Source organism: Engraulis encrasicolus, chromosome 6, assembly GCF_034702125.1.
Source record: "Engraulis encrasicolus isolate BLACKSEA-1 chromosome 6, IST_EnEncr_1.0, whole genome shotgun sequence".
Classification (NCBI taxonomy): domain Eukaryota; kingdom Metazoa; phylum Chordata; class Actinopteri; order Clupeiformes; family Engraulidae; genus Engraulis; species Engraulis encrasicolus.
Window position 1 is genome coordinate 27,792,766 of NC_085862.1, and position 12,124 is coordinate 27,804,889.

The window sequence follows — 12,124 nt, forward strand, 5'->3', positions numbered from 1 at the left end:
TGGTCTGAGTTCGGTCACTTCCTGGATCTAGATTGTCTCATTTCCTGTCAGTCTCGATGTCCTTTGAAATGAATGTCGAAAGAAAAATGGGAATAAAAATATAGCTTTGTCAACCCTATAACAGATTTACGCCTGCCTTGGATCAGCAAAATGTAATCTGCTGCAGTGATTGTGTACATCATATATGAACATACTGGCCAAATTTCAGACTAATATTCTCATGGCACGGCACTGGCAAACTCTTTTGCTCACCGACCAGCTAATCAACCAAAAAAATGTGTGTAAGTGAAAGCACAACATCATGTTGAGGTAATAACTGGGGGTAAATGTTGTATTCACCTTTGTAAACACCCTCGCACGGATGAGGCATAAATGCATTTTCGTTGTGTGCAGTGTACAGTTAACACTTGTGTGCTGTGGAGTGCTGTGTCACAAGTTTGAGGAGTTTCCCAGTTGGGCTTTGTTCTTTAGGGCCCAAAAGGCATGCTCATATGCTGTGCTCAGGGCATCCTGAGGCGTACCACTGGCAACAACATCACACTCCTGGATCTCTCCTGGATCACCTCCTGATCTCCCTGAACATGAGGAATCAATCTCTGTTGTTTAAGTTGAATGACCCAATATGTACCTGTACCTAGTTATGCATGGTAAACATTAAACAACAACTTTGTATATATTTATACATACTGATGCAGTTTTCATTGCCATAAGATTGATTTAGATTGTAGTCACATAGGGCTGGAAGCACATAGGCTACTATGTTTTTCGTATGCATAAGGTCACCTCAGGGCCGGTCCAAGCCCGTAGCCCCTTAATGCACGCCGTACCTTCTGTGGCACACTGTAATAGACATTGAAATTTAACTACTATAGTACTACACTACTATGACAGTGAACAGGGACTTTAGTAATACATTACGACTTGGTCATTGCCATTCTGGTAACAGCTATTTTATAATGCTGTGTCTTAAGGGGTTAAGGGGCCCTAAGCGTAATTTGATTTGACTGCCCCAGTCAGCCCTCCCCCTCCTTGTGATTTTGTATTGACTTCTTTCCATGTACCCGGGTTACAGTAATAAAAATACAAATTATGAATAAATGTATTCCATTAACCTATACCATGAGATGTAGCCCCTTAACACACACCGTTCCATCACTGGAATATTGTAGTAGTCACTGAAAAAATGTCACTAACATAGCACTACACCACTATGACAGTGCACACGGACTTTAGTAATATACTGTATTACAACTCTGTCATTGCCATTCTGGTAACAGCTAATGTATAACAGGGACCGTGTCCTAAGGGGGTAAACAATTCACTGTGTCAAAACATCAGTCATGCTGGCATCACAATAAAAGTGATCCAATCTCATCTGGCCTAGTCTTTCTGAAATAGACCTGCTTGTTTTATATTGTAGATAATGACTTCAAACCTGCAAAGGTTAACTGGTATGAGTGGTATACTTGTCATGCCCATAACCACATGCAGAAGAGCTGCTGTGATTGTGCATCCCTTTGAAAGGCAAAGTTGTTCTAGAAATCTCCACAATAGTTATAAAGTGGGGCCTACCGTGGCGCTAATGGTAGGGCACTTGTCTGCTACACGGCTGACCCGGGTTCGATTCCAGCCCGGGTCCTTTGCCGACCCTTCCCTTCCCGTCTCTCTCTCCCCCCACTCACGTCCTGTCGCCATCTTCACTGTACTATCCTAATAAAGACAAAGAGCCCCTCACAAAAAAAGTATAAAGTGAATGTGTACATAGCATGCTTTGAAACGCCACAGATAAAGAATGCAGTCACGGAGAGCTAAGGAGAAGAAGAGGGTAGTCTTTTTATTGGTGGATTTGGGAGAAGTGATCCTGCTATGAACTATGCACTATCTGAGACAATAAACTTTGTCAGATGATTCTGCCTGGATCTGAAGCAACCCAATCCCAGTATCATGATTTATTTCTACGTATGTCATGCTAAACTAAGAAATGGTTCTGACTTTTCATCCGTGGAATTGCTCATAGCCTACACATCTGCATAGGCCCATGGTCGTCGTGGTGTTGGTGGTGTGTGTCTGTGTGTGCGGGTGGGTGGGGGGTCGTGAGGTAAAAAAAAAAAATAGGGTCTTGATGAAGAAGGCAACACTTTGATTTTGTGTAATGTGTGCTCCCATGTAATTAAGCCCCCGATGATGTGGCGGCTTCCCTCCTCCTCTCATGTGTGCGCACCACATGAAGTGGTGAACAGGCAAGCCGCGGTGGCTTTGCGTGCGTGCCGTGTAAATGGCACGCTCCCTGTAATAAGTGCGAAGGCTTCGATGGGGGCTTCGCCGCTAACGCCGGTGGGTGGTGTGTGGCCAACTCCACGGGAAAGACACCACAAGAGCAAGACTAGGGCTGGACTGGCCATCTGGCATAGCGGGCATTTCCCGGTGGGCCCCGCAACCTTGTGGGCTCCTACTTTCAGAAATGTAAGATTTTTTTTTTTTTTTACATTTCTGAAAATAGGGGCCCACAAGGGTGCAGGGCCCACCGGTGAGTCAGTTCTGGGCTGCTAATTATGAGGGGGGGCCCTTTAAGACAAAAGTGCTCGGGCTCTATTTGTCCCCCAGTCCAGCCCTGAGCGAGACACAGCTGAGGAGCGCGGAGAGCTACAGGCGCCGCGCCACGTGGGGGACCAATCAAGCGACACACATCTCACCGTATGCACCCCCCCTTAATGGCAGCCTTGGGTTGGTAATTGCAACTTTCACATTCCCCCTAAAAGCGCGCCATCCATGGCATGACGACGCACTTTCAAGTGTTTTCAGAGCAACATTTAACATTGACATTTAAGTTTACTTGATCACTTAGAACATGTTGATTCCCTCCTCCACTCTGTCATTTTCGAGGAGCCAACATGCGAATAATTGGCAGTTGCATTAATTGTTTTCAGATACCATCTCTGCATCTACTGTAGTTTTATGGATTTCTGGTTCTGTGAGGGATGTTGAGGTGTAATTAAACTCCTGGATAATGACTGGCTTCCACTTTACAAGTTTCTAGATGTGATCTTACTCAAATGCTTTTTCAATTTGAAGTCATTTGCATTTAGTTGTATTGTACTGTACTGCACAAGTGTATTATTTCTTTTCGCAAACTGAAATGTTTAATGGAAGTTAATGTTTAATGGAAAGTCATTTGAAGTTCAATAATAAAAATCAATGTTTCATTGCTACTGCAGAAATGAAAAGACAACATATTTATGAAAAGCAGAGTGTAAAGTTGTAAAATGTAATGTCCGTGTCACCTATGAACCAGTTTCAATTACCTAGTGTTTATTGTTGTGTGTTTATTGTCCATCAGTGTATCCAGTGCTTTAAGTTGTGGGGAAACTCCTTCCTCATAATTTTCATCATCAGCGTTTCGGCAGAACTTATCTTGTGCGCCACATTTTACAAGTTCAAAACAAGCTTTTCAAAATGTGTGCAGACAATAGGCCTACAAAAGCGTGAGTTATATTATTTTGGTACTGATGAGACTGTTGGAAAATCAGGGTTTCAGCATTTCTTTTTGGATGGTATTTTCGGACGATTAGGGTTCCTGGATCTCTTTTTTCCACTTCAAGCACTGAGTATATCAGTCCTCTATTCAATATTCAACGCACGCACGCACGCACGCACGCACGCACGCACGCACGCACGCACGCACGCACGCACGCACGCACGCACGCACGCACGCACGCACGCACGCACGCACGCACGCACGCACACACTATATCAATATCAATCAATATCCTATTTACATGTTTTTAATTTAACTGCTCATTGGAGACTGGTCAAACGCATTTTCAAACTTCTGTGCTAACCCTGTTATTTAGATTTTTGACACTAAAGTACACTTGACTTGACTTGACTTGAACTGCAAGGGAAGATCATAATCAGAGTCAAGAAGTAGTTTCCTAGGCTACAGGAGGAAATGTATTAGATAGGGACAGTGTTGTGATACATAGATATTCTTGTGCAGACCCTGAATTCCTCTGACCCAGAATTGTGGTGAAAATTATTAGAAATCCCCTCAGCATTTATTAGAAACAGTCCTTGTATGACCAGGGTGAAAGCAATAGCAGTCCAGCAAGTGTTCTTCTAAGCGCAACACTGCCATCCTGTGTTACATCTCCAAACCATATAGTATAGTGTGCTGACATCTAGCGGTATGAATCACTACAGCAAGTGTGTGTGTGTGTGTGTGTGTGTGTGTGTGTGTGTGTGTGTGTGTGTGTGTGTGTGTGTGTGTGTGTGTGTGTGTGTGTGTGTGTGTGTGTGTGTGTGTGTGTGTGTGTGTGTGAGAGAGCAAGAGAGAGAGCGCGCACGTGTGTGTGTGTGTGTGTGCGTGTGTGTGTGTGCGTGTGCGTGTGCGTGTGTGTGTTAACTGATGTAAAGCTTTTTGCTATACTCAGATTCTATGTTTACTGCAATGTGCAAAAATGTGTATTAGGTCTTTGTCTATGTCTTGTATATATGTAGGCCTAAATATGCTGTCAGACACTTTAATTTCCCTCGGGATTAATGAAAGTACTCTACTCTACTCTACTCTATCATCAGCATCTTCATCATCGTCATCATTACTATTAACAGTATTATTATTATTATTACTATTACTATAATTATAACTATAATTATGATAAGTAGTAGTAGTAGTATAGTGTGTGTGTGTGTGAGAATAAGAGAGAGAGTGTGAGTGTGTGTGTGCATGTGATTTTACTGATTTTTTTTACTGATTTACTGATTTAACTCAGATTTTTGCTATATGTTTACTGCAATGTGCAATAATGTGTATTAGGTATTTGTGAATGTATTGTATCTATGTAAGCTGTCAGACACCTTCATTTCCCTTGGCATTGATAAAAGTACTCTACTCTACTACTCTACTCTACTATATTACTGCTATTTCTATATTTTGCAGAAAGATTTGAAACTGTTATTTTGTATTGATTTCTAGATCAATGTTGTTGCACCAGTATCCTGCTCATTGTTTCAATGAGTAAGGAGGGTGGTTACCGGCAGAGGAAGAGGAAGGGCTCTTCTGTACCATCCAGGCCAGGTCTGCCAAGCAACACCACCAGCCGATCCGGACCTAGCCAGGGTAGAGACACTCCACTGCCTGGACCATCCAGGGACTATGTTGGGAGGGAGGATGGGGACACCAGATCCTCCAAGAGATCCAGGCCAGGAACTGTGTCCTCCTCTCTGCCCAGGAATGAAAACATCAGTACATTCCCAAGAAACTACCATCATGCCCCCGAGCAACCAGGGGGCTCTAATCATTCTGCAATCCTGCAACCAGAGATGTCATATGAAGATCTAATCCTGCAACCAGGAACCTACCGAGCTCCGGTCTTCCATCCAACAACCAACCCAACGGCAACATTCCAAGCAGGAACCTACCGAGCTCCGGTCTTCCATCCAGCCACCTATTCAACTCCAGAATTCCAACCAATGTCTTACTATTCTCCAATACTGCAACCAGAGACCCATCATGCTGCAGTCCTTCCACCGCCGGGCACCCCAAATTATGTTTTTGAGCCACAGAGAGGTCAGAGGTCAGATATTGGACATCATCATCATCAGCCCATCCTGCCGCCTCAGAGGATGTGTAGAGATAATTAGGATCTGTAGCAAAGACTTCGCTTCATATTCACTTCTGTACTTGTTTCATATACTGTTGCGCTCTATTCCTTTCCAAATGTTCCCCAGGGAAAACTATGTGACTAGGAAGATACTTTCAAGGTCCTCTGATAAGAAACAATGTTAGCCCTGTGTTTTTCTATTCCTTCTGTGCTGCCCATTAATAGTGAACCATTAAAATGGTTCATGGTAATATTGCCCTGTAATTTATCTGGTAATTTCTATTTTATTTCATGGTAATGTTGCCTGTAACTACCTGGTAAATGCAGGAAAAGGGGTGGGGCCACTATGAGTAGTTAAGTGAGTCAGATCCACCAATGACATCCCCCCCCCACACACACACACCCCCTTTATGAGTGGTATGCCCGGTATGCCAGACTGCCAGTTCACCCCTGCTACTGCGACACTACAATTTTTCTGTTGTTGTGTTTCTTGACATTTCTTCCAACAACATTCTGTAATGAAAAATTGCTAGTTCTTATGGGATTTGTGCATTATTTTATTTTTTTTTTAGAATGAAACTCCTGTTTTGAGATATGAGTCAAACCAATGAGTACTCTGATATATATTTACATTACTGTATATAATGTGAATTAAAAAGTTACAGATAGATTGGTAGAATTATTTTTTTTTCTCGATTGTTTACACACAATTTCTGGAAACATGTCTCAAATTCTCAAAACTCTACACACAAATCCAAAAACTCCAGTGCCACTTGCAAAAGTTCTCAGACGACACAGCCATTGTGGGATGTATTAAAGATGGGCAGGGGGCAGTAGGTGCAGAAATTTGTCAGTTAGTGCAGGACCAACCAGCTGCTGCTGAACACCACCAAAACCAAGGAAATGGTGGTTGATTTCAGGTGATCTACCCCACCCCTGCTGCCTGTTTAAATCAAGGGGGAGACAGTGGAGACAGTCTGCACCTACAAGTAGGTACCGGAGGCACATCTGGACAATACACTGGACTGGTCTGCTAACTCACAAGCACTCTACAAGAAGGACCAGAACAGGCTCTACTTTCTGACTGATTACCCCACCTAAAAACCTTGACTTAGTTTTGAACTTCAAATGTGAGATGGGTCGAAGGAGGACTGTCCCAAATATAAAGTAACACTGCCATCTGCTGGAAAATAATAAACAGGCAGGTCAGCGTTTGTTAGTGAGACTTCTCTTTGGCTTGTATTGCACTACATTTTGTAAGCTTTGTCTGATCCGGCTATCCTGAGTATGAAGGTTACGTCAGTGACTAGTTATTAATATTAGGGTAAGATTCCCTGAGTGACATTTCCTTCTTCAAATGAACCAGAAATATGACATATAGTTACCTATGTGTATAGTGAACGTGAAAGCCCAACTGGGAAACTGGGAGAGCACTGGTTAATTACTCCCCCCACTTAACTTGCAGGTTGGGAGTCGACCCAGATCTCATTATTATCATAATATAGTTCAATGTGGTAACTTGAATATTTTGAATTCATGGCGGTGGTAAGGTAAATATAAATGAAAAAGGCCCAGTTGGGGAATGGACAACACATATTGGTATAATGAACACCTACACACATACAGTGGACCTTTGAGATTAGTCTGGACTTCCAGCTTCACCATAAGCATGTGAATTAGGACTGTTGAATCAATTTAACACAGGGAACAATCACAACAGAAGTACTTGTAGTGGACCATGAGTGATCTTTCTACATTATTTTCATGAGTACAACTCAGACCAGTAATGTCTATGTCTGCATGCACACTTTGCCTAAAGGTGCATTGTGTAATATTTTTTGTAATTCATTTACAGAATTAATGCTGCCCATTCACAAATGTTACCTTTTCCAAGAATACTTGCCACCACCATCAAATTGTAAGTATTCATTATGACTGGAAAAAAATGCACTTTTCATACATGAACAGGGGGATCTTCTCCATGGTCTGCCACTTATAGCTGCAAAACCTACTATACTTTGGTCATACAGGTAAATATTAGTTTATTATTAGTAATTATTCATGAAAAGATTAAATTTGGCAATAGGCAGCACAATTTCAATGAGCAGCACAATACCTACTCTGGCCACCATCCTACACGGTGCGCCTTTAAGATATCAAATTAAAGATGACCCTTCAATAAAACTCATAGAAGAAAGAAAACTTTACTTTCCATGGCACTTCTTTATTGAGGCCATACAATTGCAACAATGTAATCGAACAACTTTTTGTAAAACGTAGATACAATCAACCACTCTTCTCATGTTGATACGGGACTCATAAATGGGTAATTAACATCATAAAATGCATTACAAAAAATATCTGGAGGGCAAAAAAAAGAGGGATCAATTAACCTGTTGAACACAGGTTAATTGATCCCTCTTTTTTTTGCCCTCCAGATATTTTTTGTAAGCCTATTCACTACAAGGAAATTAACTAATCTTACCACACAATTAATCACTAGTAAAATCTTTTCACCAGCAGCATTTACGATGACTCGCTCTCAAAAAGGAGGGGAAACAACTCTCAGTTCCATTCAGAGTGCATCAACTGCAGCCATAAATAAACAAGCTTCTTGAAGTCCAAAGGTTCCTCCATGGGGGCATTATCCTTTTTACTTGGTCCAGCTGACTTTGGGAATGTCATAATGCTCAGTAAGGGTGTCCAGGTGTCTGTTGAATTCCTTCAATGTAGAAAAGAGAAGTCAGGTCAACTCATTAGATGTTTTATGTAGAACATTTGACAACTTTGACTCAACTTTGTAGATATGTTGTGCTATATAAGTGAATGCGTGTTAATACAGTAGATTCATCAAGTTTCAATATGAATATAAAACAAAAGCCAACTAGAACATTTGCAATTCCAACATGATCTAATGTAATCAGAAATATTAGGCCAACACCATTAACAACAGGAAAACACAATAGGCCTATGCAGTGCATCTCCAAAAGCAGCATTACTTACCTCAACTCTTCTTTTGTGTGTCTTAGAGGCTTTATTCAGAATGCGCTCCATTTGCTGTTGAGAGGTTAGACATTGCAGAAATTAATACATTCATCACAATACCTCAAAGTCCTCAATTATTTAGCTGAAGAAAGTGGAACAGCCCAGTCCACGTTTGCACTGTATCAACATTGAGAGAGAAAAATTAACTACAAATGGCACGGCCATTGCCTGCTTTAACATACTTACTCGCTTTTCTTGAATTTTATCAAAAGCCATTTGAGCAGGTGTTCTCTTGTCAACATAGGTTTTCGTCTCTTCTTCCTCTGTATTTTGTGATGTCTGAGATTGTCGTATCTGTTGCTCACCCAGCTTCTTCTTCTCTTTGTCCTTCTTCTTCTTCCTAAAATAAAATACACAAAATAATTGGAAATACACTGCACACAAAGGAACACGGTAAATTGATCGCCTAGCTTCAAACGTCAGTAGGCCTAACAAAAAACTCAAACATTCTTTAATTAAAACGATGTTTACTTTAGTAGGTGCGCTCAAATTATCCCTTATGCTACCCCCAAACCAGTACATCACATTCCAACCTGAAAAGAACGGCATATAATTTCATAGAAGTCACTAAATGACAAGTCAAATAAAATAAACAGACTATTGTTTCAGGTTTTCTGGTTGGAGTGCCACACATGCTAATGTTTGGCTAATCATATGGGTAAGGGGATGGAGACTCCCAACTGAGATCGCTCCCGGACGTGCGGTCCCAGGTGTTTCTATCACTCCCGGACGTGCGGTCCCACCCGATTATATTTCACGTATTATCATATACTGCCACATACAAGCAATTTAGGGTTAGGGTTAGGGTTAGGTTTAGGGTTAAGGTTAGGGTTAGAAACAAAAAACTAACATCAACAAGATAACTGGCTCCGTCATATGGCGGTGGTACCGATAGTCTGGCTAGTGGGAGCGAGATGAAATGGGAGCGTCCTGAGTTGGGAGCGTCAATCAGGGAATCATCATATGGTTAGCTGCCACCAGTGAACTATGATTCAAATTGAGTTCTGTTCACGTTTCCTCGCAGGTAAATGTTATTCAATGCGCTTACTATTTGTGACTACTGTTTAAACGCTAGCACTTACTTCTTCGCGGATGACAAATCGCCCAATCCTTTCAGTTTTAGTGAACCTTTCTGAACGCTCCCGTATTCGGCCATTGTGGAAAGGAAAATGAAAAACAGGAAGTTGCGTACAGTATTGTGTCACGTTTATTTGAGCTTTTCTGCCCTATAAATGCAGTGCCGCTTTTGTTTGTTTGTTTTACAGCAACGATATGGAAATTCAATTCTAATTTAGTGTCATTTAATACAGTAGAGTTAATAGAGTACACACACAACGTGAAATATTTAAACAGTTGCAGCAGGAACCATATTTCAACGACCGGAACTGTGTGCACATCGGATGCTCATTACATGCTGGGCATGTCATGCTGTTGAAATGGCTGGTAATGCATTTTGGTGTTGTGTAAAGAATTTACACTCTCGTACAATCTCTGTAGGCCTATATGCAGACCGGTTTGTGTTCAGTCCCCTGTCAGTTTGTCAAACGCGAGGATATGCTAAGAAAGTTGGTACGTATTGCGTGTCCATTGCAGTCTGCATGTTTACTACAAGCGACCTTGGTTGCTGGGAAGGGTTGTCATTAGACGTATACGCTAACTTCATGAATCATTTCAGCTGTGTTTTGCCTATTTTTGTATAAGATTCTGATACTTTGGATCTTCTCTTTGTAACCCTGCTACATGAAGCTGTGTGTGAGATTGATGTATTGTAGGATAATATCCCTGTCTGCTTTCTGCCTATCTTTCAATCTAGCTGCCAAAGCAAAGGGGAAAGGGATGGCCAAAGAAGCATTTAAAGGCCCAGAAGTATGTAAAGACCCAGTGCGGCTGACCACGCATGCTGTTGGAGTTAATGTGTTCAAGCAAGGAGAAGATCCTGTCCTGAAGGCGCCGGAGGAATATCCAGAATGGTATGATATATTTTCACTGTAGCTGTTTGATGTGCAGTGTCCCATGGCTACTTTGTGTATGTTCATGATAGGAAGACCTGAATGCAAGTCTATACTCCATCAAGCCTTCTGTAACCATCCCTGCATCATTTTTCTCAATGCACTTAGATGTCTAAAAAGTAAAACTAAGAAACTGTCCAACTACAATGAATTGAGGCATAAGGTATTTGGAGTGAGCAATGTTTCTGCTGCTTTACTTTTGCCAAGAACAGCGAGATTAGGTGAATTTCTACCTAAATTGTGCCTAAACCAAAACCATCCCTAAACCTTACCTGTCACAGGGCGTTGTGGAGCACGACTTAACTTGAAAATGCGTATTGGACACACGCCATAGTGGGTTCAAATCAGCGTGTCATAGATACGCCTATGCATGATGACATGTTGCGAAGGAAGGAACAATGCTTTAAAAAAAAATCAATAAAAAAAAAATCACTGAATATCCTGCAAAGGAGTGCTGAATACTGATTGGGTTCTCTGAATAAGGTCTAACTGTCAATTCAGGCAAAAAATATAACCACTCATCAGTTATGCCACTTTCTTCTGATTGGTGAAGAAAGAATATAACTTTGTATGGCTGTAAACTGTGTGTGACATGCACAATTATTGACTGCTAATAAATAGTGTTGTGTGAGTGAATAAATGTGGTCGGTAATTAAATAAGTCTTCATATCACAAAGTGATTTATTTCACAGAGATACAAGATGGACATGTAGTGTTTAGTGTTTATTTAAAAATGAGAGCGTTTGTGTTTGTTCCAGAATAGAGCATTGAATGATGGCAATTGTAATGCTAAAAGTGTTTTGAATTTAATGCTGAATATTTCACATTGTCTTCAAATTGAATTGAAGCTCAAGTTGTGAAATTCTGTGTTGTAGGTTGTTTCAGCTCAACTTGGGTGCCCCGAAGAAGATCTCTGAGATGGAGCCTGATAGTCGCGAATACTGGCGGTTACTGAGGAAAGAGCACATGTGGCGCTTCAATAGATTACACAAAGGCAGAAAAATGTAGGAGGATGCACTAGTCCTCTTTGGATAGAACTCAAAGAACTTTTTGCTTTCTCTTTGTGAGAAAAAGTTATAAAGATGTCATTACATGATGAATGGATCACCCACACAAACAGCTGGCCGCTGTGTTTTACGTTCAGAGATCCGTCGAAAGAATGGTGTTGTGATTGTCAAATTGCATTCTTACATTATGTTACAAATGATTGAAATTGGTTATGGTGTTCCATGCAACATGATTATTTGGATATGCCTGGAACATGCCCGAGACCTTTAGATTAGGCTTACGGTGTCCTCTTGAAACAAACAATCTTAAACATTATTTTCAATCTTCCTTTGTTATTTACCACTGTGATGTTTCATCTGTGTGTGCAGTTTTGTGGAAAAAAATAAATAAAGAGGAGTTTGTAGTATAATCTACATGGCCCTTTGTGTTATAATTTCAGTCAGTATCCCCAAAAATATTTTG

General features: G+C 41.1%; 2 protein-coding genes across 2 annotated transcripts; one reads left to right on the top strand and one right to left on the bottom strand.

The window, feature by feature from the left end:
• Positions 1-7,803: 7,803 nt before the first annotated feature.
• Positions 7,804-9,844, bottom strand: fam32a (family with sequence similarity 32 member A). Its single transcript, XM_063201141.1, has 4 exons — positions 9,728-9,844; positions 8,832-8,985; positions 8,604-8,657; positions 7,804-8,322 (listed from the first exon to the last, which is right to left on the bottom strand). The coding sequence occupies exons 1-4, from the start codon at positions 9,799-9,801 to the stop codon at positions 8,254-8,256; spliced, it is 351 nt and encodes a 116-aa protein (XP_063057211.1). The 5' UTR covers positions 9,802-9,844; the 3' UTR covers positions 7,804-8,253.
• On the top strand, positions 9,840-12,071 carry mrpl54 (mitochondrial ribosomal protein L54). Its single transcript, XM_063201140.1, has 3 exons — positions 9,840-10,214; positions 10,459-10,615; positions 11,530-12,071. The coding sequence occupies exons 1-3, from the start codon at positions 10,046-10,048 to the stop codon at positions 11,660-11,662; spliced, it is 459 nt and encodes a 152-aa protein (XP_063057210.1). The 5' UTR covers positions 9,840-10,045; the 3' UTR covers positions 11,663-12,071.
• Positions 12,072-12,124: the final 53 nt, after the last annotated feature.

What these genes read in the sequence shown, in the direction of transcription:
- mrpl54 (XM_063201140.1), top strand. Translation starts at nt 10,046, where the DNA reads ATGCTCATTACATGCTGGGCATGTCATGCTGTTGAAATGGCTGGTAAT. An exon ending in AGGATATGCTAAGAAAGTTG is followed by an intron (nt 10,215 to 10,458) that starts GTACGTATTGCG and finishes CTTTCAATCTAG; the next exon opens with CTGCCAAAGCAAAGGGGAAA. An exon ending in CCGGAGGAATATCCAGAATG is followed by an intron (nt 10,616 to 11,529) that starts GTATGATATATT and finishes TCTGTGTTGTAG; the next exon opens with GTTGTTTCAGCTCAACTTGG.
- fam32a (XM_063201141.1), bottom strand. Translation starts at nt 9,801, where the DNA reads ATGGCCGAATACGGGAGCGTTCAGAAAGGTTCACTAAAACTGAAAGGA. An exon ending in GATTTGTCATCCGCGAAGAA is followed by an intron (nt 8,986 to 9,727) that starts GTAAGTGCTAGC and finishes ATTTTATTTTAG; the next exon opens with GAAGAAGAAGAAGGACAAAG. An exon ending in ATAAAATTCAAGAAAAGCGA is followed by an intron (nt 8,658 to 8,831) that starts GTAAGTATGTTA and finishes ACCTCTCAACAG; the next exon opens with CAAATGGAGCGCATTCTGAA.